Source organism: Tursiops truncatus, chromosome 21, assembly GCF_011762595.2.
Source record: "Tursiops truncatus isolate mTurTru1 chromosome 21, mTurTru1.mat.Y, whole genome shotgun sequence".
NCBI classification, from domain to species: domain Eukaryota; kingdom Metazoa; phylum Chordata; class Mammalia; order Artiodactyla; family Delphinidae; genus Tursiops; species Tursiops truncatus.
In genome coordinates this window covers 22212839-22240831 of record NC_047054.1, presented here as the reverse complement: position 1 = coordinate 22240831, position 27993 = coordinate 22212839, and the positions used below count along the sequence as shown (strand labels likewise).

General features: G+C 36.3%; 1 protein-coding gene across 5 annotated transcripts in view; it reads right to left on the bottom strand.

The window, feature by feature from the left end:
• TNKS (tankyrase) overlaps positions 1–27764 on the bottom strand; it is a 176310-nt gene extending 148546 nt beyond the window's left edge. For 3 of the 5 annotated variants that reach the window (XR_012328923.1, XR_012328925.1, XR_012328924.1), the window contains exons 1-2: positions 27059–27764; positions 3123–3347 (exon numbers count right to left, since the gene is read on the bottom strand). Coding sequence is in view for 1 of the 5 variants with exons in the window: in XM_004310437.4 (XP_004310485.2) it covers positions 3123–3347; positions 27059–27731 (898 nt within the window). In the remaining 4 variants the exon portion in view is untranslated. The remainder of the gene's footprint in view (positions 1–3122; positions 3348–27058) is intronic. The other 2 variants (XR_002173545.3, XM_004310437.4) reach the window with 2 other exon arrangements.
• Between the last annotated feature and the right edge of the window lie 229 nt (positions 27765–27993).

Genomic DNA, 27993 nt, shown 5'->3' with positions numbered 1-27993 from the left:
TAGTTACATGAATCTCAACGTGTGATTAATGGCATAGAACTATACACACTGTACCAACACTAGTGTCCTATTTCTGATACTGTATTATGATTCCATAAGATGTAACCACTGGGGAAAACTGGGTGAAGGATAGATACATGGATCTTCTTGTACTATTTTTGCAACTTCCTATGAATCTATATTTCAAAATAAATGTTAAAAATACATAATAGGGCTTCCCTGCTGGCGCAGTGGTTGAGAGTCCGCCTGCCGATGCAGGGGACACGGGTTCGTGCCCCGGTCCGGGAAGATCCCACATGCCGCGGAGCGGCTGGGCCCGTGAGCCATGGCCGCTGAGCCTGCGTGTCCGGAGCCTGTGCTCCGCAACGGGAGAGGCCACAACAGTGAGAGGCCCGCGTACCGCAAAAAAACAAAAACAAAAACAAAACATAATAAATGCCTCTTATTATGTAAAGAGTTAAATATAATAAAGCAATATGATATTTTAAGATCTGTGGTTTACTGGGAAACACAGCAATCTAGCAAGGGCAACACAACAATCTAGCCAAGACAACATACAGGAGGCTTTCTTAGTTTTATTGACCCATTATGCAAAGATTTATAGATTCAGTTGTATAAGAAATAGATGAGAAATGTATTTTCTATTTAATTTAATAAATATTTTATAATTCTGTGAATATTCTGTATTATTTAGACCTTAGACTCTATAGTATACAATTGATGGTTTCCTAGACCATCCTAGCCTGGTTTCCTAGACCATCCTAGCCAATGTCAACTCATAAGAGGTTACGAGCTAAAAGCTTAACTTCAACTCCCACCCAAATATCAAACACATTTATGCCCTTATAATGAGTCCCACACAATCTTATTGATCATCATCAACAAAATGGTGACCAATTCTACTATGATCAGTGGAACTGAAGATAAAGCGTGATGTGCTAACTTATGACGTGTAAAGCCTTTTGAATCCACAACTGGATGAAACAAATCTACATCTCCAAAGCACACAACATCAGCAAAGACATGCTCCTTTGCAATTTTTAACGGATAAAGTAAGACATCAGTAGTTTTCAGTGGAAAAAAAAAGGGTTTGATCACTTCAAGAGGAGAATCTATAATATCAGAATCACAATCATCAATAAAAATATTCAAAAAACTAAATTTTAATTAAATTTTAATTAATTTTAATTACTTAAAAGTTCTTTGGGCAATAAAGAATGCCTATGCTTGTCTGTGGGAGATTTAGGAAAACAAAGTATATAGTTTAGATACAAGTATCACTGCACTCAGAATTAGAAAGGTCTCATTCAATTCTGCCCGTGCAAGAAAATGACCCAAAAGGAATATTTATAATATAGCTTTATATTAAGAGTTTGGTTTTATATTCTAATGTTTATAGAAGTATATATTTATATTTTTAGTTATGGAATGAATTTTAGTATTTTTATGGTAGGAAATGGGTTGTCTGAAACTGAACCTCAATTTATAACTGACACTCAAAAAACCAATAAATGAACTTAGATAAAAGGAGCATTTTCATTATATACTTTTGGGAAGTGGATTTAGGAGGAGGAGAGGAATATTAATTTCAATAAGGTATTAAAAGCACTGATAGAATGAAAAATTCAGAGAGGTACAGGTAGGAAAATAGAACACTGAAGCCTAAAAGGGATAATATTCCAAGAAGGTAAAAACTGTATAAAATTCTATAGCTAATGACAGAAAAATCCAATGGATATGACAAAGTGAAGCAAGAAAGGATGAAAGTAGGGAAGTTGAAGGTCTAGAAGATTAGGTAAGAATACATGTCAAGTTCAATAATTGTTATCACTTAGTAACTTATCACAAGTAACTTAAGATGTTTAGTGGTCAGAGAATATGTGGTAAGTTCAAGCTTTTTGGGTTACTTTTATGAAATGACTTAGTCTAGGACATGGCTGTTTTAGTGAGAGACATAGGAGGAAATGGGTAAATCAAGTGAAAATGGAAGATGTCAAAGATCAAAAAGGATAAGGTGTCCAAAGGGTCACATCAATGGATGGTGAAGTGACAAAGGATAATGAGAGAGAATGGGATAAAGAAGTTTTGTCAGGCAATGCAATAATTTGAGGAACACTAAAAAATATATTTGAGGCTGGAAGAGATGGCTATGAAGAGGGAGAAAATCTTAATAATGGCACCGCCTCTGTACCTTTAAAAATGACATATGTATTTGAGTTTTATCATAAAAATATCTGACTAAACAAATGGATGCCATTCAGGAAGACAACAATTATGTAAATCAACCTGCCACAGGCTAAACGAACATCCACCACCTTAAGTTTCAAGAAGGAGATGATACACTCAGGAGAAATTATGCTTGTTCTCTAGAAGCTTGTTTTAGATTCAAAATGAAAGAGTTTATAAAATATAGCAAAATCTAAAAATATATATACTTAGATACATATAAAATAGAAAGACATGCTGATTGAATACAATTTCATATAATCACAATACTTAAAATCGTTGAAAATTTCAATTTTGTTTGAAATTGCTTTTTCTCTAGACTATGGCACATGTTGAAAATATTAAGCCTTGAACTACTGTATTCAAGCCACTCAGAGCTTTTCCAGTGCTAATAAAATAGCTGGTGTTCAATTTTAGTAACGTAAAGAAAAAGGTTTTGCCTTAGTACTACATGACTTTCCTTGAATCAACCTAAAACCTCCAAATATGTCATCCAGTTCAGTTAGAACTTGTACTTTATAATGGTTCTCATTGATGCTAGGATGGAAAACTTGCAGTCTTTTAAAGAGACTGTAAATTAACTAAAGTTGATAACAGTAATCCATCAAAATTTAGTTCCACACCAGTGGACATTTGCCTCACATTTGGAGAGTTAATGTTGCGAAACTTGTTCCTAACCAACTTTAGATTTCCATCTCTCTACTTCCCCTTGGTGGAAAAGAATTGTTTCTAAGAATAAGTAATAAAGCCTTCTTTATTTATTCTCTGGGAACACTATTTCCACTGCAATAAAAAACAAGGAAAAAGTTACCCTTCTTCCTTGTGTAAACCTTCATTTAAAATGTTACACCTGTCAGGCTGATAGTACAATTTAGATATCAACAAATAATACTTACCAATACATACATCGATCTTTCCTTTAATAGCAGCTTCATGCAGAGGGGTATAGTTCCAGTTATCCCTGGCATTTGGATCAGCTCCTTGGCACAGTAACAGACTCACAACCTCAGCATGGCCAAAAGAACAGGCATTATGAAGCGGGATGAGACCGCCATCATCACGAGCATGGACATTAGCACCCATCTGCAGTAAGTGTTCTACGACATCCTTCCTTCCAAAACCTAAAACGGAAGAGGGAAAATATTTTATACTGTACGTCAATTTTGTAAAAAGAACCATTAGAATTCCTTTAACAATACCAACAAATGCGAACAACTGAAGTACTGTGTTCTATAGCAAAAAGGTAAAAAAAAAAAAAAAAGTTGCCATTCAAATGGATTCTCTCATCTCACAGAACTTAGAACTAAGAAAGCTCTTCCCTTAATTTGCTCAGTTCCTTCAAAAAACATTTCTTCAACATCTATTATGTGCTGGGCAACTGTGCTAGAAATGTAAAATGAATGAGGCAAGATTCCTGTCCAAGGCATTCACTTTCCCCTCATGCTTCACAAGACAAAATCATATGTATAAAATCCATCTCTACATTTTAATAAAGGTTATTTAAATACCAATGACAACCAAATCTAAGCCAAATCACAACACTCAACATTACACTAGGGCAACTGGAGAAGAACATATGGAAACCAGAAATATGCGGTGATAGTTTGGTTACAAGATATTTGAAAAGGAAGAAATAAAGATAATGCCATAACATCTATCTTGGGACTGGTAGCCAAACTAAATGAATGGGTGGTTAGGTGAAACAATTCAAGCTTGGATTTACTGAGTTGGAGGAAATTTTATGACAAACAAGTGAGAATGCAGGCATTTGGAAATACAGAGCCAGAACACTGGTGAAAAGTATCACAATTTTCAGACAGAAAAATGGCGGGGGGTTGTCGGAAGAGCTAGAAAAAAATCTAAAGCACTGTAAGGACTAGGCAAGCACTGAGAAAGGTAAGGAAAACCAAGAAAACACACCATTATGGAAGTCAAAGGGCAACAACACTATGCAAAGTCCAACATGATGAGCATTTAGTGAGGTCAATGGAGAATGGAAAAGAACAGTTATTTTGACAATTTGAAAGTCATTATAGTACTGTGATGAAGTTACAAGCTACATTGCAATGGGTTAAAAAAAAAGGAAACTGCAAATATTAGTATTTTTATCTTTACAGCTTAATACTTTCATTTATGATCCTTTCTTTCCTACTTTAAATTTAACTAGAACTTAACTGGCTAGGTATCACTACCTCCATGCTATTACTTACCATGCAATGTTGTTAGAAAATGACATCTTAAATAAAACTGAAAAGCAATAAGGGTTCTATCTTCCTTTATTTTATGCATATATAAACTAAATAAATGAGAACTATGTGGAAAATAGAAGGAAAAAGAAAAAGGTTTCTTTCAATGTTATGTCCTCCACACTATCTTTAGAAATCCACTCATTCCAGGAAAGCAGGCTCTAAAAAAAGTCTTCAAAGTAAAAGATATGTTTCCACAGATATTTATCAGAATTAGGTTTCCACAGAAAATATCCTTCAAATTAAGTTGAAAATTTTGGGTGAAAAGAAGTCAATTTCATATTAGTAACTGGAACACCAAAAGTATAGGGTACATGCTAATGGAACTATCACCATCCTGCTGTTTCTTTATTATATGCCGAACTTTACAGATATTACATTCTGTTTAATTCTCTGACTTCAATGTGCCTCCTGCCTTTACTGTCACAGCCCTACTGTCCCACTGGGCCATAGGTGCTTTCTTTACCCATGAAGATTTAGTGATTTTCCTGCTTTATAGATCTGAGTAAAGCCTGAGTGCAAACACACCCTCATCAGTGCATTAACAGTGTTTGAGAACTAATTTCCTTTCTTCACTAATAAATAAAGATAAAATAAGATACTTCTTAATGTATCAATTGGTACTTTAAAAAATATACGTTATAACTTTGAAGCAAAATAGCAAAGAGTGTGTTTACTTTTTACTAAAACTTTTAGATCTAAAATATAAAATAAAACAAAACAAAACAAAAATGCTTGGTATCAGCAAGGAAGTGGTGAAATGGAACTGTGCTCACATACTGAAAATGTGAATAAAAACTGGTATGACATTTTAGAAAAAATGTAGCATTATCATGAATAGGCTTAAATACTCTCTGACTCAACAATACCTCTTTTCAAACCTTATCATTTAAAAAAAGATTCACATATGAACAAATATTTTGCATCAAGAATATTTATAATAACATATTAGAGTGATGTGGCCACAAGCTAAGGAATGCTGGCATCCACCAGGAATAGTCAAGGAACAGATTCTCCTAGAGCCTGGTAGGGAGCACAGACCTGCCAACACCTAGATTTTGGCCCAGTGATACTGATTTTGGATTGACAGCCTCCAGAACTGTGACAGAAAAGAATTTCTTTTAAAGCCATAGAGTTTGTGGTAATTTGATACAGCAGCCACAGGAAACTTATACAGGTAGTTTAGAACAAATTATTCCTAAAGTCTATTTTGTTTTAAGTGTTAGAATCATACAATTTGCTTTGTAAAGTAGAGAGAAAGTAAGGGATAAATATTTCCATGCAATAGTTTGGCTACCCCTATTGTATGTTTTTTCTTTCTTTTCAAATAGAAGTGAAGGAAATTAAATATTACAAATCCAAAGGTATCTATGGGAGGGAACAAATAGTATTATATTAACTTATTTTGCAGAGAACTAAATTTTGCTGTGTTATTATAAGTAATTTTATGGCCAACTTCTTTTGTAGGTACTTGTAGACCATATTTAGCTACATCTAAACAAATTGGAAAATGGTGAGAAGAAACACAAAGAGAGTCATCTTCAGAGTAGTTTTTGGAGTTCTATGCTCATTCCCTGAATCTTTGGTGGCAAGGAAATTCTTCATTTGGTGCTATGTTGGGGCCCCGTGAATCCTTATGAAGTGGTCTTGTGGAGTCATGTGGAGGAATGTGAATGCATTTGGTCCCAGAGATAATTGTAGATAGAAGTCATACACCTGGATATGCCACTTTTAAGTTTCACTAGAATTTTGTGTTATGATAGGAACTTGCAGGCACATTAATGTTGGTGTACAAATGTAACATGTATTTTCCCCTCCTTTTAGATTTACTTGTATGTGTAATTCTGGGTCTAAAATTATTGTATTAAAACAGTATAAATTGAATGCCTACTAAAAAAATAAAAATAATATTTATCATAATATTTATAGAAAATCACGGAAATTAGATGCCCAACAATAAAGACTCTGTTAAGTGAATGATGAAGTGATGGTTTTTGATATAATACCATCCTGTATTAAAAGGACGCTAGAACACTGTGAATGTACTTAATGTCGCTGAGTCATATACTTTAAAATGGCTAAAATGGTATTTTATTTTTAAATTGCTTAAAATAAACAAAATTTTAACATTTTAAAATTCATATATTTTACCACAATGAAAAAAATCACCAAAAAAGGTATAGACCATACACACACACACACACACAACAGGATATTACAGAAAATTCAACAACATAGATTTTTTTTTAGATCAGTCTTTTAGATTAAAAATATATAAAACAAAATATAGGAGAAAATATATATATATATATTTGATACATAGATGGGTAGAAAAAGAGACTAAATCACTAAGCAGTAGAAGTATGGAATATTTTTCTTTTTGATTATCTGTTTTAATTATTATATAAAAACATAATTTTGTATAAAATATATGTGGGTGTACACATATAAGTTTATAAAAGAAGGTGGAGGTGAACAGTCAAAACCCGTAAAGATACATTTTATATGGCAATTATGATGTAAACTCTTCTAATTTGATTTTGTATTAAAATACATTATTAAATCAGAGGTTTTGTTATCTATGAAACAAACAAGTCCCCTATTTAAAGTACTGTAATTTAGAAAAACATACATAAAAAGTTTATCAAAACATATACTCTACCTGTACTGTTAAGCACAAATCATAATTGGTCATTCGCCATTCTATCCATGTTGAATGCATATGCATTATTTTTCACACATAAAGAGAATTTGTTATCTCTGATGGTTATATAAGGCCTTTGTTTCATAACCAAGGTTTGTAGTCATAATTATCTCTATAATTGATTTGTTTATTTGGGTCTAAAGAACCAAAGTAAAAATAATAATTAGGGTCAGTTCAAAGAACTACATAGAATTTGAAGTAACGTATCAATAACTAACTCAAAGAAACAGTCCCTAAGTGAAAGCATTACAGACATACTGCAGACAAGATTTTCAGCGTCCCAGCTCGTCAAGCTAGCACACATTTAAAAAAGTTAAGTCACAGCTTTTAAAAGGAATGTTGCTACATACATATATATATATATATATTTATGGTTCAGTATTATGAAGCACAAAAGGAAAACCAATGAACCATCTCCCTCCGATCCAAAGGTTGTTAAAAATTAAGACAGAGTAATACTCTGATTTTTACCAACAAAACAGTATGTGCTATAACACTTCCAATCTGAGAGTTGTACAACAGGTATAATTTAGCTTTTACAGAAAAATTCTTTTTGCTTAAAGTACATGCCCTGTTCTTGACAACAAAAAAAATAACAATAATAATGGTTAAGTAGCTAACATTTAGTAAGCTCTTATGTGTGTCAAGAAGTATGCCAAATGCTTGACAAACATTAGCTCCTGTGATAACACCCTGTGAGAGATACCATTACCCTCATTTTACTGTTGAAGAATTCTTCCCCTCAGTCCTGATATGTGTGAACTGTACTTCCAAACACACATCTCAAATCTGCCTACTCCCCAGTGCCACCAGCTTGGTTTCAAGTTCCACAATCTCTTGTCTAGACTTCAGCACATAACCTTCTGTTTGTCTCTCTACTGTCACAGCTGCTGCCCGACAATTCATACTTAACAGAGTAGACAGAGTGATCTTTTCAAGGCACATATCAGATTAGGTCACTTCCCTACTTAAAATCCTGCAATGGATTCCAATAACACACATAAAATATTACTAAAATCTCCTTATGACCTAACAAGGCTCTATGTGAGCTGGCCACTCTCACCTCTCCCATCTCATTGAGCTTTACTAACCCTGTCTTCCACTTTTTGTTCCCTGGATATGACAAACTTATTTCAGTCTAGAGGACTTTGTAATTGCTGTGTGCTCTGCCTGAAGACCTTGGACCCAGATCTTCACATGCCTAGCTCCTTCTGTCATCCAATTCTCAGCCAAAAGGTAACAACTAGGAGAGACTTTGACTGACTACTCAATTTCAATTCACCCACGAACGCACACACATTCTTCCGTCATTGTTTTCAACGTTTTTTTTTGTTTTTTTGTTTTTGCAGTACGCGGGCCTCTCACTGTTGTGGCCTCTCCCGCTGCGGAGCACAGGCTCCAGACGTGCAGGCTCAGCGGTCATGGCTTACAGGCCTAGCCGCTCCACGGCATGTGGGATCTTCCCAGAATGGGGCACAAACCCGTGTCCCCTGCATCGGCAGGTGGATTCTCAACCACTACGCCACCAGGGAAGCCCCTCAACATGAGTTCTTTACATATTTTGGATATTAACCTCTTACCAGAAATATCATTTGCAAATATTTTCTTTCATTCAGTAGTTTGCCTTTTCATTTTGTTGATGGTTTCCTTTGCCATGAAGAGGCTTTTTAGTTTGATGTAGTCCCACTTGTTTATTTTTGCTTTTGTTGCTTTTGCTTTTGGTGTCAGAGTCAAAAAATCATCACCAAGATTTATGTCAAGGAGATTACCACCTATGTTTTCTTCTAGGAGTTTTATGGTTTCAGGTCTTACATTCAGGTCTTTAATCCATTTTGAGTTAATTTTTGTGTATGGTGTAAGACAATGGTCCAGTTTCATTCTTTTCCATGTAGCTGTCCAATTTTCCCAATCTCATTTATTGAAGAGACTGTCCTTTCCTCGTTGTATATTATTGGCTCCTGTCATAAATTAATTGACCATATATGTATGGGTTTATTTCTGGGCTCTCTATTCTGTCCATTGATCTATGTGTCTGTTTTTATACCAATACCATACTGTTTTAATTACTCTAGCTTTGTAATGTAGTTTGAAATCAGGGCATATGATGCCTTCAGCTTTGTTCTTCTTTCTCAAGACTGCTTTGGCTATTTGGAGTCTTTTGTGTGATTCCATACAAATTTGAGAATTGTTTGTTCTATTTCTGTGAAAAATACCACTGGAATTCTTATAGGGGTTGCATGGAATCTATATATTGCTTTGAACAGTATAGACATTCTAACAACTTTAATTCTTTCAATCCATGAGCACAGACTACCTTTCCATTTATTTGTTTTCTTCAGTTTCTTTCATTAATGTCTTACAGTTTTCAATATACAGGTATTTCACCTCCCTGGTTAAATTTATTCCTAGGTATTTTATTCTTTTTGATACAATTGTAAATCGGATTGTTTTCCTAATCTCTCTTTCTGATAGTTCATTATTAGTGCAAAGAAAGGCTACAGATTTTTATGTATTGATTTTATGCCCTGCAACTTTATTGAATTTTCTTATTCTAAAGCTTTTTGATGGAGCCTTTAGGATTTTCTATATATAATATGCCATCTGCAAATTGTGACAATTTTACTTCTTCCTTTTTAATTTGGATGACTTCTAGTTCTTTTTCTTGTCTAAGTGCTCTGGCTAGGACTTCTAATGTTATGTTGAATAAAAGTGGCAAGAGCGGACATCCTTGTATTGTCCCTGATCTTAAAGGAAAAGCTTTCATCTTTTCACCACTGAGTACGACGTTAGCTGTGGGCTTGTTATATATGGCCTCTATTATGTTGAGTTATGTTCCCTCTATACCCACTTTGTTGACTGTTTATCATAAATGGATTTGAATTTTGTCAAATGCTTTTTCTAATTATCCCCTTTTCTTGCTGGCAAACAGAAACTCTATTTTGCTCAGGAATTGGACAGCCAATATATGCTAAGAGAAGGCAATCCTTTCCCCAGTCCAGGGAGTGACTCCTGATTACTCTAAGCCGGAAAGGTGATTTCATTCCTCTCTGTCAGTGACTGGCAATGAGACAGAAGGGAAAATCTAGAAACTTCTGAAAAGATTTTTCTCCCCATTAAGAGAAGGTGTATGAAGGAAGAGGGTCCCTTTCTCTTTTCTCCTTTCCTCTCTATTTTTAGAAAATTTCTCATAAAAGGTGGTGACATCTGAAGCCACTGAAATGATAAGAAGGTCAAGGGAATTATGAAAATAATGGCGTAGATCCTTCCTATGCTCATAAGGTACTGGACCAACTCTTGAACTTCCTACCTCTAGACTTGTCAAGCAGGAAATAAATGTCCTTAGGCTTTAAGTTTCTGTTAGTTGAGTTCTGGAATATCTATAGCTGAATCCACGACAATTTAAGTTTCATCTGTCAACTATCAGACAGATATCTTGGCCCAATTTTTCATTTGTCTTTTTTTTATTGTTTTGTAGGAGTTCTTTATATATTCTGAACACTAATCTTGTGTTGGTTATATGCATTATAAATATATTCTCTGTGTTTATGGCTTGTCTTTAAACGTTGTTTACATTGTGTTTGATTTCAGACAAGTTTTAAACTTAAACAATCTTTCCCTACATACATAGGAAGCATGGTTTGTGCTTCCTATGTGATCTTTAAAGTATCTTTCCTATTCACATACTTTCCTACATTTTCTTTTAGATTAATTTTATAACCTTGCTTTTCACATTTAGATCTTGTAAGTATGGTGTGAGTTAAAGATCTAATTTTATTTTTTTCCGTATCTTTTCTTTTCCATCAGTTTGTTTGTTCAACAGTTTAACTTCAAAATAAGCCTAGATATTGAGTAGGGCAATGTCAATCCACTCTGCTCCTCTTAAAAAATTATATTGGCTATTACTGTTTTTTGATGTTCAATATAAATATCTTCAAGTTCCATGAAGAAGCCTGTTGGAAATTGTTTTCTTTAAAAGCTTACTGATTAGAATTAATTCTGGAAAGTTGAAAATTTTAAATACTGAGTCTTCTAATCCATATGTATGATATACCTCTCCTTAAATTGAGGTCTCTTATGTTCTTCTATTTTGTGTTTTTCTCCATTAATACCCTATGCATATCTGTCAAGGATTATTGGGTATTTTAAGGTTTTCATTGCTTTGGGGATGGAAGGGGCAGTGGTGCATTAGGAAAGGTCAGTAAAACCAGATCACGCAGAACCTCTGAGTCATAAGTAACAGAGTCTGAATTTCAGCAGGGCAAGCCAAGTAGCAATAAAAAGTTCACACTGATGAATTCTTCTTCCCCAACCAAACTAAGTAATAGGAACCTCTTGTAAATTTCAGCACATTCTTTCCCCTAAGCAGTAGGAGAAACAATTACATTATTTCACATACTCAAAGAAATTTTAAAATATACTATGTGGAAAGCATTGTGCTGGCACTGGAGGAAAACCTAAATTCATTACACATTACCTAAACCCAATATACGTACCAAGTTTCTTATTCTAACGTTAGAGTTTCAATTAAAACCACTCAAAAATGTTTCAATATCAAATGTAAGGTCATTGGTATCTATTCACTAGGTCTGAGTTCATAGAGACAGTAATTTGTTTCAGTTGTGTTCAGCATTTTAAACTGCCTAAACTTAAAGCTTCAAAGGAACAACCCTGGGCAATATTAAGTCTTGTAAATAACAACAATGCATTCTAAAATTTAATAAAAGGAGAAAAACCTAAAGTGTTTGGAGTATTAAAAAGTGATGTTTTTATTTATAGTAGCAAAGTCATAGCTTAAAGACTCTTTCGATCTAACTGGACCGTCAGCAAAGCCACAAGCACTATATATCATTTGAACTGCTAAATTCATCGACTTATAAAACCAATGAAAAAATTTATACTGCATCTCTCACATATACTTATTTATAATTTTTTTCCTTAAGTGCAAAAAAATTATATTCAAAAGACATTCAAAGTAACAATAAAATAAGTTTGGGACTGTCTAGCAAAATAACTCATGAACTTTATATATATATATATATATATATATATATATATATGATATCTATTTTCCTGACAGAAGAAATAACAGAAAGTAAGTTAGGAAAGATAAAAAGGTACTTGTTGACAGATGAGACGTGTTCACTGTTCTCTCAAAAAACATTAGGAAAAACTTGAACCTAAAATATCAGAATAGCCTGGTTACTTTCTTAAGCATACCAAACCACCTCCACCCCCATAAAAACATTTAAAAAAAAATGACAATAAAATTACTTTCAATGAAACAAATTTCAGCCATGACACATTTATGCAATAGCTGTAAGGTTCCTAAAGTAACTGTTCTTTCCCAGCTAACAAAGTCATCATTCAGCAATTTAATACCAGTAGTTCTAGATATCCGTGAGCATCTCTAAAGGTCCATTAAACACAGTAACTTATAACTGTACTGAATTAAAAATTAATAAATGATGTTGGGAAAACTGGACAGCTACATGCAAAAGAATCAAACTGAACTACTTTCTCACACTATATACAAAAATAAATTCAAAATTGATTAAACACTTAAATGTAAGACCTGAAACCATAAAGCTGCTAGAAGAAAACACAGGCAGTACGCTCTCTGACATCAGTCTTAGCAATAGGGATGTGTCTCCTCAGGGAAGAGAAAGAGAAGCAAAAGTAAACAAATGAGACTACATCAGACTACAAATTTTTGCACAATGAAGGGAACTATCAACAAAATGAAAAGGCCATCTACTGAATGGGAGAAGATATTTGCAAATGATGTATCTGATAAGGGGTTAATATCTAAAATATACAAAAAACTCATACAACTCAACATTAAAAAAACAAACAACCCAATTTTAAAAATGGGCAGAGGACCTGAACAGACATTTTTCCAAAGAAGACATACAGATGGCCAAGAAACACATTAAAAGTTGTTCAACATCCCTATTCATCAGGAAAATGCAAATCAAAACTACTATGAGCTATTAGCTCACACCTGTTGGAATGGCTATTATCGAAAAGACAACAAATAACAAGTGTTAGTGAGGATGTGGAGAAAAGGGGACTGTTGTATAGTGCTGGTAGGAATGTAAACTGGTGTAGCCAATATGGAAAACAGTATGGAGGTTCCTCAAAAAAACTACCATATGATCCAGCAATTCCACTTCTGGGTATTTTTCTGAAGAAAACAAAAACACTAAATCAAAAAGATATATGCACCACTATGTTCATTGCAGCATATTCACAATAGCCAAGACATGGAAGCAACCTAAGTGTCCATCAACAGATGAATGGATAAAGAAGGTATTAAACACACACACACACACACACACACACACACACACACACACACACAGAGGAATATTACTGTGCCATAAGAAAAGAAGAAAATCTTGCCATTTGTGACATGGATGGATGTAGAAAGTATTATGCTAAGTGAAATAAGTCAGACAGAGAAAGACAAATATCGTTATGATTTCACTTACGTGTAATGTAAAAAAAAAAAACAAATGAACAAATATAACAAAACAGAAACAGAGTCACAGATACAGAGAACAAACAGGTGGTGGCCAGAGGAGAAGGGAGTTGGGGGATGAGGGAAATTAAGAGATACAAATTTCCAGGTACAAAATAAATGAATCATAGGGATGAAACGTACAGCATAGGGAATACAGTCAATAACAATGTAATATCTTTGTATAGTGGCAAATGATAACTGATTATTTTGTAATGTATAGAAATATCGAATCACTATGTTGTGTACCAGGCCTATCTTCTAGTCTTTTAAAGTTTTCAGTTTTACTACTTTTTATGAAGGAAATTATATGCCCCAGTATTATGCTCTAAGCTGGGAGTTGGGGAAAGTCTTGAAAGTCTTGTGATATATTCTTTAAAATGTCAAAGGTTTTCTATACACTGGGTTAAATTTATGCAGTCCAATATACACAGAACTGTAGGTACCTAATAATAGATTTCTGCTTACCTTATAAGAAATGTTCTATGACAAAGAAACATGCATTTTCTACTTAACATTAGTCATAATTGCTTCCTCTTCTAACTCTATTAGCCTTTAAATAAAGAACTATTTTACACTCCATTAGATCAGAAGTCATGGTTAAGACTTATAAGAGTATATTCCCTGTTATTTCTAAAATAACAGTTTAGAAAACAAACTACAAAATGACTTCTATAAAGCAATGACGTTGCATATATTTTTCATTTGTCAAAGGTGGACTCTGACCAATTAATTTTTCCATTTTATAGAACCTGATTTAGAAAGGAAAACATTTATACTCAGATAAAAGAAGTATTTCATTAGCAAACACAGTTAAAAATGTGTGTTTTTTCCAAAAACATTGGGAAATCACCAGAAGCAAAAGGGTATGAGACAAATCCCAGATTCCAGCTTAAAAAAACAAAACAAACAAAAAAACACTGTAAGAAATCATTCCTCCTTGGGAAGAAAAAAAAAAAAATGGTTGGGTGCCATTGTGGGAAGAAACATCAGCTTAATTGCAGAAGATCAGTTATCCTGGACAGAAGACAGGCCAGAGGAAAGTGATCTGTGTCCTTTTCACTCCTCAACATTATCACATTGTCCCCTGTGCTGTGGAATATGAAAGCAGTATCTACAGCACACTTCTAGCCAAAAGAGAAGGGGTAACGTCAAGGTAAAATACTGGAACTTGGCTGAGGTGGGAAGCAAAGTACAGGTGGACTCCCAATTAGGCAATTACACGACGGTGATAGCACTCACCTCATGTAATTGCTCAGTGAAATCCTCAACAACTACGATGTAACCACCATCCAGAGCCTCTCTACCCTGAGGCATGTCCCTATTTGCCTCAGACCACATGGAGAACCAAAACCTAGAACACAGGTTTTTCACCAGTCCTAAACCGGACCCCCATCAAAACTCATCCTCCCAAACAAATGCAATATTGGCCCAAATAGTTGTTAGTTCCAAGGGAATATAAGCTCACAGCAGAAAATAATAAGATGTCTGAGGAGTGCAAGTACCATGAAAGAGCAAATAAAAGCAGAATTAACAGACCAAAAAAAACCATTTAAAATTGGCATATTAAATGTTGCTAGAGAAAAACTGGAGAATACTGAAAACATGAGAACAAAAATCTACCAAGTAAAACCAACTGGAAATATTATCATGAAAAATATAACAGGAGAAATAAAGAATACAATAAATTGACTGAATAATAATAGAAACAAAGGTGAAATTCCTGAGGAAAAACTGGTAGAAGAACTTCGCCAAAAAATTCTGAAAGGGATAAACAGAAGCAGAGAATGAGAAGAAACAGGTAAGACAGAGGATTGGAAGAGAGGAAAGATATACGTAGAAATAATGACAGGATGTCTCATAATTAAAGGAAAATGTAAAATTTCAGATTAATAAGAGTTCATGAAGTACCAAAGAGAATGAACACAAAAATGCAAATTCCTAGACTACTCCAGACCAACTGAATGAGAAACTTGGGAGTGTGGCCTAGCAACCTGTTTTAACAAAGCCCTCCTGGTGACTCTGATGCAAAGTTTGGGAACCATAGCTCTAGTGCTTCTGGAAGTTTATAATCCTCTGAAAATTACATGTAAAATTTGCTATTTAAGTATATCTTTCTGGGGAAAATGTCCATACCTAGTATCAGATTCTCAAAAGAATGTTAACAAAATTAATATCTATTTGTATTAGCTCTGCAGTTTTCAAAGTGTGGTCCATGGTCCCCTGGTGATCCCTGAGACACTTTCTGGGGGTCTGAGAAGTCAAAACCATTTACAAAATAATATAAAGATGATTTTAGCTTTCTTACTGTCAAGACAGTTATAGTGCAAGATCTTATAACATCATGTGTTGGACATTTGGAAAATGTACTCATGGTGCTCATGATGGTGCAAAAGCAATGGTAGGTGAAACTGCTGGCATCTTGGCATGAACCAAAACAGTGGCAGCAAACTATACAGTCATTGTATTCTGTAGAGTTGACATATATGGACATATATTAGTCATTGAATTTTTCACCACCAGGCCCTCACAGTTTAAAAAAAAAAAAAACGCCACCAGTTTCACTTAAGAATGTCCTTCATGAAAATGTAAATATTAATTTTATTAAATTCCAACCCCTGAGTATGTATCTTTTTTAATATTCTTGTGGCAAAATAAGAAATACACATTAAGCACTTCTGCTACACACCAAAGTATGGTTGTCTTGAGGAACAACCGTATGAGACCGTTTGAGCTCCGTCTGACCTGTGTATTTGGTAAACATTTTCTCAAGAATGAACAAAGTGAGCCTGTCACCTCAAGGAAAACAACAAACAGTATTTGCTCCCAATGATAAAATGTGAGCTTTCAAGCAAAAAATGAGAATTTTTTAAAACTTGTATCTGCCACCATGAGCTTAAAAGTTTCTCGATACTTAAATGTGTATAGCTATAAAATCCATTTATATAAGACAGACCAATGGATTTCATTTCATACATAACAGAGTATGAAAAATTTATTGATATGGCTTCAGATTCCACATTGCAACTAACCTTTAAGAAACTACTACTTGTCAAGTCTGGGTGTAGTATCAAACAAAAAAATCTAAGATTATCTGAAAATGCTATTAAAATATTCCTTCCTTTCCAACTACATATCTGTTTAAAGCAGGATTTTCTAAATATACTTCAATATACATAATAAAGTACAACAAATGGCATGCAGAAGCAGATGAGAATTTGCCTGTCTTCTATTAAGTCAGACATTGACTAGCAAAGTGTAAAGTAATGCCTCTCTTCTCATTAATCTGTTTTAGGAAATAGTTACTTTTTATTGAAAGTGTGATTTACTCTAACATAGAACAGAATTTTTTATTTTCTCAGTTTTAATTCCTAATATAAATCTCCATCAATATAATATATATAAACAAAAACTCTTTCAATTATTTTTATGAGTGTAAAAGAGTCCTGAGATCAAAAGTTTGAGAACTACTGCATTTTGACTATAAATTTTTGCAAGGGCAGGAACTGATGCCATTCCATCATTTTGCTCCTTATAGCACTTACATTTATTGAGTTGTCATTGAACCACTATAAAACCTTAGGATTCATGCCAGATTCCTGAAAAAAGACCAAAGGGGGGAAACACACTATGAAATTGTCTCAATGACTGTTAATTAAACAAGCTGCATGAAGTTCTTTTGAATTTCCATAAACACCTCAGGAATACTTAGTTTCATACTGCCAAAGAAGGACGACAGTGACTCTCAAAAATGTGAATTAACAAAAGAGATGAAAGGGTATCCCCAACGTAGCACTGCTAAATATGCTACTTTCCATATTTCATGTTGGTAATATTAAGAAATGAGTTCTCTCTAAGGACAATAGAGAGACCATAATGCACACTATGATAGACATCCATCCCCATTTTTAAAATTTTAATTGTGGTAAAATACCTTTAACATAAAATTTACCATCTTAACCATTTTAAACTATCAGTTCAGGAGCATTAAACTTTCAAATTGTTGTGACTCCCATATGCTTTATTTACTGTTCAAAATGGTTTTTTTCTTGACTGCTTCCATGAATCAAAGCATACAGCAGCTTATCTTTGAGATTTTTTAACAAATTTAAGTAGTTTTTTAAAGAAAGGAATTGCTAAGATATCCTTCTTCCATTAAACTACGAGGTTCTTTGAAGATTACTTCCAATCACACTTTTTATGTTTAATTAGCAACTGATCAAAAGATCAGAGTCCAATATTCTATTAATCACAAATGTTCCAACAGCCTACTTACTAAAAGCATGGTCTCGATCAAATCCTAGTCATGTTTTAAGAGAGCATCTATATGCAGTTTTGCTTTATTTTAAATGTCTAGGAAAAAAGCTAGGGGAAAAGATGCCAAAATGACTATTATTAGCTGCACTGGGGTAGTGAGATGATTAACTACTTTCTACTGAACTTTCCAAAATGTGTACAATTACTTATATTTTCAGAAAACAAATTTGAGAAGGCAATAACAAACTTTCAAATAATAAAATACTCAAAAGAGTTGATTTCTTACTGCTACCAACTTTCTATTTGAGTAGGATTACCCAAACAATTTTAGGACACTCAGATAGGGGTTTAAATCTGGCTCCATCACTTAACAGCTATGTGACCTTAGACAAGACACCTGAGTCTCGGTTTCTTCATCTGTAAAACAGAGTTAAAACCTATCTCGTGTGATTGCTGTAAGGATTAAATAACACAGGGAAAGTGCAAAATTCACTTGAAAGCTTTTTTGTTGTTATTTTTATTAGCTTTTACTATTATTTAGCAACAATATCAATACTAAATTTATTCGTTTATATGCCAACAGAGCAGTAAAAGCACTTTGATGACGAAGAACTAGACTAATAGATAAGAATTACCATTTATACATTTAAGAAAGACAGACTATCAGAAATCAGAAGTGTTAACTTACAAAGTTCATCTGCTCAAATATTTATAGAGCACATACCATGAACATTTCACTAAACTAAACACTGAACTTCTCCTTTTACCTCAAATTTATCTGCTTTCATAAAATTCCAACTAACAGCTACACTTTCCTAATGTTAAATTGTGTGGACCTTTTTTGGGGGGGGAAGGGCAACCAAGTTTTTGATAGCTTGCTAAAAGTTTTTTAATTAGTCCAAAAGGTTTTTTTGTTTCTTTCTTTCCAAAAGAGAACATTTTCCTGCAAAGACAAAAGCATAGCTTGGCATCTCTTCTCAAGATACTAGAAAAAAATAGCTAAAATGTAGCTATCAACTGTAATCCCATGTCACTTCTTTCTTAAAAACCCATTTTCCGTCGTCAACATGAGAACAACCTGAGTTTTGGAAATGGAGAACTGTATATCTTATTTATTAACAAGATGGATGAAAACATCAAAATGGTTTCTATGGTTGGTCGATATACCAGAATGAAGGCATCTGATCTTTATGGCTCATAATATACATACATATATCCTAGTTTTTCCAAAGCATTACAGCTGGGCATCAGGAGGTTTAGGTTATTTTTAAACCATACCTGATGATACAGGGACCTTGGCTTCAAAGATCTGGTCAATCAGTAAATTTAAAACAATTTTTTTTTCAGTTTGTAGTTAATAAAGATTGTCTGCTTCATGTTTTTTTAAATCTACCGCAATGAAAAAAGTTGCAAGTCCACACAAACAAACCAACAAACATCTGCCACCAACCATTAGTTTAGTGTTCTACTGAAAAGGCAAAAGGGAGAGGAACATTTACATCACTTTATTTCCCCTTTTTCTACAATTAAAACAAAAATGACAAATCTTAACTGAATAGGGAGCTGTTACATTCCCAAAAAAGTCTCAAAAAAAAAGGTTTACGCTCACACTACTTTAATTTTAATTTTATACACAGATTCCTGAACCAACAGGCAAAACAAGTTTCCACTTGACAAAGAACCCGGCAATTCACTGCAGGGAAAAGCAATCCTGAATATCTGATGAAGCCTTAAAGGGAAAACCCAGTAGGCACACAAAAGCAAAACACTCATAACTTTCCTCAATCACTCAAAATCAAATGATTTTTAGAAAATGAACCTCAAAGTTATCTTGAGCACCTAGGCTTTAGTATAAATCCCCAAAACACCGACACTACTCAGTTCTTATTATGAATCCACATTGATGATACAGGTATTAGGCCCCCCAAGATCAGAGCTACATCCCACGTTTCTGAGTGTTCCTGTCAGAAGAATAAACATAGACCAAAGTAACTTCAAGTACTCTGACATACAGGAAAAATAAGAATTTAAGAGGCTCTTGTGTCTTCAATCGTATCTCACACATATTTTACAATCAACTACCAGAAACATTTCTTTGTCCATAAAGCAAAAGCAGGCTATTAAATACATTTAAGAATAAGCTACTGGGCTTCCCTGGTGGCGCAGTAGTCGAAAGTCCACCTGCTGATGCAGGGGACATGGGTTCGTGCCCCGGTCCGGGAAGATCCCACATGCCGCGGAGTGGCTGGGCCCGTGAGCCATGGCCGCTGAGCCTGCGCGTCCGCGCTCTGCAATGGGAGAGGCCACAACAGTGAGAGGCCCGCGTACCGCAAAAAAAAAAAAGAACAAGCTACCCTAGTGTTTTCAACTGCATTTCATCGCAAGACTCATGATGATGCTGATTCCTTCCTAAAACCTAACACTAAAATAAAATACATTTTCTTAGCATGATTTACATTCCTTGACCACTTTTCTTCTCCTGGGCTCTAAGCTTAAGATACCATTTTTTTAAAACATATTTACACTCACAACTTGGTCCTTAAAGATATGTCTTCTATTCTCCAGATATATTTCTCTGGTCTTTTAACTGACAAAGAATCACATCTGGTTTGGAAGGAAGGCACACCTAGCCTGCGATCTATTCAGTTCCTTGGGAACAAAAGGGATGCCCCAGGGGAGGAAAAAAAAGGCAGGTGACTAAACTTCTTGTTATTAAAACTTCTATGTAAACAGACTATGAGGAAGACATCTTAACTATAAAACGCCCTTAGCACAATGTCTCTGGTAAAGGCTCTCTAGAAAGTGGCATGTAGGCTATATAAACTAAGATATAAAATGATGTTTCATAATTTAAATGCTACTACTGTAAGAGATGATCCTGCAAACCTTCCTGTGAGACTTCATCTATTCTAGGTCAGACCTGCATGTCCAACATGAGGAGGAAGGACAAGGGGAGTTACCCTCAACATCTCAGACCTCTATTTTTATCCTTGAAATTACTTAGCAATTAATTTCTGTAAAAATGAGCGGTAGAAAAAAAATGAGGTCAAATCCCATGTAAAGTTCTTATAAGAAGAATTTGAGCAGAAAAGCATCCCTATAGACAATATACTAGAAGAAAATGCCCAAAAAAGACAAAATTATGCTCTACTATTTCAATAATAGCTAAAAGACAATGTGAAAATGATGTAAGATATGAAAAACTAGCATTGTGAATTAGAAATAAGATGACAGAACTCAGAAAGTAATTCAAAATAAAAGAAAAGGTTATTCCAGAAGTAAAGACTAAACAAGAAGGAAAACAAAAATGAAAAAAAAATACCACAGACAATGTCTCATGACAGGGATCAGCGAACTACAACACTTGTGCCAAATATGGCCACTACCTATTTTTATAAATAAAGTTTTATTGGAATATAACAATACCCATTCATTTATGTATTGTCTATGGATATTTTCATGGCACAAAAGCAGAGCTGACCAGTTGACACAGTTTAAAGAGAGACCACAGAGGGCATGAAGCCTAAAATATTTACTGTCTGGCCATATATAGAAAAACTTTCCTAACTCCTGCCTTATGAGAAATGAAAGGTAAAAGGGGAAGACCTAAATAGACATTTCTCCAAAGAAGATATACAGATTGCCAACAAACACATGAAAGAATGCTCAACATCACTAATCATTAGAGAAATGCAAATCAAAACTACAATGAGGTATCACCTCACACGGGTCAGAATGGGTATCATCAAAAAATCTACAAGCAGGGCTTCCCTGGTGGTGCAATGGTTGAGAGTCCACCTGCCGATGCAGGGGACACGGGTTCATGCCCCGGTCCAGGAAGATCCCACATGCTGCAGAGCAGCTAGGCCCGTGAGCCATGGCCGCTGAGCCTGCGCGTCCGGAGCCTGTGCTCCGCAATGGGAGAGGCCACAACAGTGAGAGGCCCGCATACCGCAAAAAAAAAAAAAAAAAAATCTACAAGCAATAAATGCTGGAGAGGGTGTGGAAAAAAGGGAACCCTCTTGCACTGTTGGTGGGAATGTAAATTGATACAGCCACTATGCAGAACAGTATGGAGGTTCCTTACAAAACTAAAAATAGAACTACCATACAACCCAGCAATCCCACTACTGGGCATATACCCTGAGAAAACCACAATTCAAAAAGTCATGTACCACAACGTTCACTGCAGCTCTACTTACAATAGCCAGGACGTGGAAGCAACCTAAGTGTCCATCGACAGATGAATGGATAAAGAAGATGTGGCACATATATACAATGGAATATTACTCAGCCATAAAAAGAAACGAAATTGAGTTATTTGTAGTGAGGTGGATGGACCTAGCATCTGTCATACAGAGTGAAGTAAGTCAGAAAGAGAAAAACAAATATCATATGCTAATACATATATATGGAATCTAAAAAAAAAAAAAAAAAATGGTTCTGATGAACCTAGGGCCAGGACAGGAATAAAGACGCAGACGTAGAGAATGGGCGTGAGGACACAGGGAGGGGGATGGGTAAGCTGGGGCAAAGTGAGAGAGTAGCATTGATCTATATACACTACCAAATGTAAAACGGATAGTTAGAGGGAAGCAGCTGCATAGCACAGGGAGATGAGCTCGGTGCTTTGTGACCACCTAGAGGGGTGGGATAGGGAGAGTGGGAGGGAGAACACAAGAGAGAGGGGATATGGGGATATATGCATACGTACAGCTGATTCACTTTGTTATAAAGCAGAAACTAACACACCATTGTAAGGCAATTATACTCCAATAAAGATATTAAAAATAAAATAGTATAATCAAGGACCTTGCCAGACAATAGAAAGTATAGAAAGATTCCCATTCCAGGACTGAAGCATTCTGACTCATTTTTTTACCCACTGATGGGCAACAGTTTAGAGAACACAGTGTTTTTTTTTTTTTTACTAGAAACTACATTTGTACAGTGAAGTGGGGGGAGGGACAAGCATGGACATGCTGAAAAAAATCAGGAGAAAAAGGAGTCAGGCAACCTCTACATAGTTAAATGTGTGTTGATGTAGAAACCACTCAAATCAAAAGAAAGCATAAAACTGCCCTACATATTTTGCTGGTTTTGATACTGAAGTACCTCATATTACATGTCCTAATTCAAGTCATATGTTAATTAATGTTAACCATTAAAGTTAACCAGGAAGCCTATTTCAAAATTTCTTCAATTTAAAGTAAATACCGTGAAATTTCAGAATTCAATGCTTCGTTAAACCTTTTTTTTAATAATGACGTCATCTGAACTTTTCTTTAAAAAGAGACGTCATCAGGGGGGATTCCCTGGTAGCGCAGTGGTTGGGAGTCCGCCTGCCAATGCAAGGGACACGGGTTCGTGCCCCGGTCCGGGAGGATCCCACATGCCGCGGAACGGCTGGGCCCGTGAGCCATGGCCGTTGAGCCTGCGCGTCCGGAGCCTGTGCTCCGCAACGGGAGAGGCCACAACAGTGAGAGGCCCGCGTATAACAAAAATATGTCACTACTAGGAACTGAACTCAGGAGATATATCGTTCTAAATTAATGCTATTTCTAAAGCTTTGACTACTATCCTTTGAACAATAGAAAACCAGGGTCAAGAATCTTAATTGTAGAAGAAAAAGTCTTATATAAACTCGTCAACAATAAAAGACTGGATCATTTTGATATGGCTATCTTAAGAAGGTATTAGAAATAGTACTTTAAGAACCTGTATCAACAGTGGAAACTGAAGACTATGTTTCTAGTTGTGGATAGGGTGATTCCATTATTAATACTGTCTCTAAGCTACATTTTAAACGAATAATTATCACAATCCACAGTGAGATAGAAAGGATTCTTAATTCTGCTGCTGGAAAGAATTACGGTTAAAAAAAAGCATAAGGATTTAAATATGAGTATGAGTTCATACCACTTCAGAGGGTCTTAAAAATGGTTTCATTTCACTCTATAGAACTATATTTATATTTAAATGGAAATAAAGGCATTAATTAACATTCTTCCTTCCCATCTTTGCTTGGCTAGCTTGGACTCATCCTTTAAATCCCTGTTTTAAACAATCTCTTTAGAAAGATGACTTCTTTAAATGATCTAAAATCAGGACAAGAGTCCTTACTGCCTGCTCCAAAAGACAGTATAGTGTACTCTTCCTGTCACTCTAGGTTATACACTTTGTGGGGTTTTGTTGTTGTTGTTATTTAATTTCCCCCCCCAGACTGAAGCTCCATAAGGGTAAGGACTACCTGCCACTTGAAAATTGTGTCAGTGTTTAACATCAACCTATGATAAGTAATAAAAGATTCGTGCAACAAAAGAACTACAATTTTTAAACCTTTCCATCCAAGGGACTGTACCAATTTCCTATCTTTAAAACAGCTCTTCCATGACATTCAGTGACTAGCATTCTAACCAACTAATAGTCAACTGAGAATTACTTTTAATTATCCAGGCTACACATGATGGAGAAGACTAGATTTAACAAAGCTTTAATGCTTTAATGCTAGGAACACAAACATGAAAGCATGGTAAATTGACTACAGGGTGTTGTGCATTTAGACCATGGAGAGTCTTACTGTTTTTGTTCTTTTTTCCACACTGAACTAAAAAAAATTATTTTTTGTCTCTAAAAAAGCCAGTTCAAGATTAGGTTCTCATAACTACAACATAATTACAGGGCTGTTTTACTGTTTGTCTTCTAGCTTATCTGGGTACACATAAAACTAAAACAGAATATAAAGTAACTATTGTGGCAAACAGAAGATGTGATTTGAGAGATAAGCACTATTTTATGTGTGACTAATCCTAAATCAGTACATTATTACCCAAATTAATATAACTAGCTATCACCTGTTAGTGATTACTTGTAATGCAATATTGTGAGAAATGACAAGATCTGTGAAACAATGTGTTAAAATAGTCAAATATGGAATAAAGTCTGCAAAAGCAAAAGGTCTCGTTTCATTCATTATAGATCTATCATTTGGCCTAAAGAAAAAGAAATGATTTTTCATCTAAAATAAGCAACACCGTGAGCATGCATCTACTTAAATGGAAGCCTGTTTATGACTCAATTCACTACATTCCTAACAGTAGTGGCTACATTTCAAGAATGGACCCAACCATCTAATAATGATTTCCTGTAAGTGTTTCTCATATTGTTGATCATGACTCATTAATGGGATCACAAACAGCATTTGTAAGAAAGGAAATGGAATAGGATATAAAATATCAGAGTGCAACACATGTAGCAAGGGATAGAATTGTTTCCTGAAATTTTGACTCAGTTTGTGTGTGGGTGACAATATACTGCTAAGTATGGGCTGCAAAAAATAAAATGTGTGAACACTATTCCTGGAGTATATGCTCCCAATTACTTCTTCCCCCCAAACACTGCCAAAGTAGAAACTCCATCAAAATTACTCACAAAAAAGAAAAGTGACCTTAAACTTGGTATGTTATAATTGTTTAAACTTGATATCACAAACTCTAAAATCAAAGTTTAAATCCAGGTTCCACTACTTCTAGTGAACATGGGCTTATTTAAGCAGTATGTGCTCCACTTGTGTCATCTATGAAATGAAGATAAAAATATTTTCCAAGTTGTGGTAAAAATAAATAATGTATTTAGTAAGTTTAACATATGCTTTACCATTAACAGAAAAAACTGAAGGAGAAACTTAGCAGAAGTAATCTTCAGGGTATTACCTCTGATGTTTGTGTGTGTGTGCCTGGTGCTTTTTCATTGTATATATTTCTATGCTACATTAATTTTACAATGTACATACAACATATACATTTTTAATGTAGCGTTTCTAATGTATATAACATTACCTTTATTTTTTTTAATTTATAAAATTATTTATTTATTGGCTGAGTTTGGTCTTTGTTGCTGTGCGCGGGCTTTTTCTATTTGCAGAGAGAGGGCGCTACTCTTTGTTGCGGCGCGCGGGCTTCTCACTGCGGTGGCTTCTCTTGTTGAGGAGCACGGGCTCTAGGCGTGCGGGCTCAGTAGTTGTGGCCCGCAGGCTCTAGAGGGCAGTCGCATGGGCTTAGTTGCTCCACAGCTTGTGGAATCTTCCCACACCAGGGCTCAAACCCGTGTCCCCTGCATTGGCAGGCAGATTCTTAACCACTGTGCCACCAGGGAAGCCCTACCTTTATTTTTAAAAATATCAATAGTAGGTATCTAGGCAGTGAGATTATAGTCCTTTTTGTTTTATATTTCTCTGTATTTTATAAAAATATGTTATGTGTTTTTAAAAGAAAAGAGTCAACTACTTGCTCAAAAAAAAAAAAAAAAAGACAAAAGTGTGTAGTGCTCCAGTGTTTAGGAATTAGCATTCTGGGGGGAGAACTTATGCGCCAGATGCTTCTCACTAAATCCTCACACAACCTCAGTGTATCACTTTTGCCCAAGAGAAAATGGAGGCAATTGAGATAAGGTAAATTGTCTGCTACAAAACTAACAAACAGCAGTGTCCATAACTTCAAAGCCTATATTTCTTCCGCCACCACATAATGCATCCAAATAGTCTTCTCCAGTTGTTTCATACAGGCACCTTTCGATCTACCCAACTGGACTGTAAACTCCTTGCAAAAGGGGGGAAAGTTTCACTAACTTCATTTATGTCTCTCATTGGCCCACTAAGACGACGATAGCTACTTCTACACTTGTCGAGTTACATTAAACTTCTTTTGGTCTATACTGTCCTCCTGGGACCTACTCTTGCAAAAACGAAATAAACTAGCAAACAAACGACAAAACTACTCTAAGACTGTTCAGATCTAACTTTATTCCTGCACACTCGTAAATGAAAAAGTTTAAGTATACCCATATCCTGAGTACCAGTAAAGGAGTTTGGGGATGAGTACAAGGATCACTGTGCAAACACTAAAAAGAATGGATTCACACGTTCCCCTACCACGCCCCCCGTCACCCAGGCACCACCTAAAGAAAGGAACCTCAAGTCTTCCCGAGAAGTGTTGAAGAACCATAACCACGCCCCCATTGTTCCATCATAATAACTTGTTTTCTTTCCCGACCCGGACCCCCGTCCCCAACACCAAAACCCTTAATAAGCAATTCAAAGTCTCTGACCTGCAGCGAAGTGCAGGGGAGAAGACTTCCGGCCGGCCATGTCCTTAGCATTCACGTTTGCCGCGTCCACCAGCCTCTTTACCCGGGACACGTCCCCATTGCGACAGGCCTCCAACAGTTCCCGGAGGGCCCCGCTCACTGCTGGGACCCCTGGCCCAGGTCCTGCTGCCCCAGGTCCCAATGTTGCTGTGGTGCTAACTCCGGCCGCCTCGGGGCTCTCCGACAAGCTCGATCCGGGGGAGGATGGAGAGGAAGATGAGGAAGAAGTCGGGGAAGAAGAGGACGACGGTGAATTGTTACTGCCACCGCCGGCTGGGCTGGGAGCGACCCCGACGGCAGATGAGGCAGGAAGAGCCGGGACCACGGGAGCTGCGGCGACGGTACAGACTGTGCTCGTGGTACTGCAACAGCTGGTACTGTCAACCGGGTCCGGGGATCGGGGCCTGTCGGGCGGATCCCGACTGCCATCCCCCTCCGGCAGCGCTAGGCCGTGCCGCGGGGAGGCGAAGGGGGCCAGGCCACCCACCGTAGGGGAGGCTGGGGTGGTCCCCGGGGCCAGGCCGGGGCTGAGTGGGGGGGGAGGTGGCGGCGGCGGCGCCGAAGCCCCTGGGGCGGGCTGGAGCTGTTGTTGATGATGGTGGTGATGATGCTGAGAGCGACGCGACGCCGCCATCTTCAGACTCCCCCAGCACTGTCACTGCGGCAACGGCCCCACCGCCCGCCCTCACTTCCGACTGCTGGACCAATTAGCACCCAGCGCACAGGAAATGATGCTGGGAGCGGTGGGCGGGGTCAGAGAGTGGGCGGGAAGTATTGGGAGCTCCGAGAACCGCCGCGGAAGGGGGCGTCGCCCTGTAGCTGAGGGGCGGGCTTTGTGACTCCTTGGCGGGCTGGCCGGGGAGATTTGAAAGCTGGAGCCAGCCTAGGCTTAAACG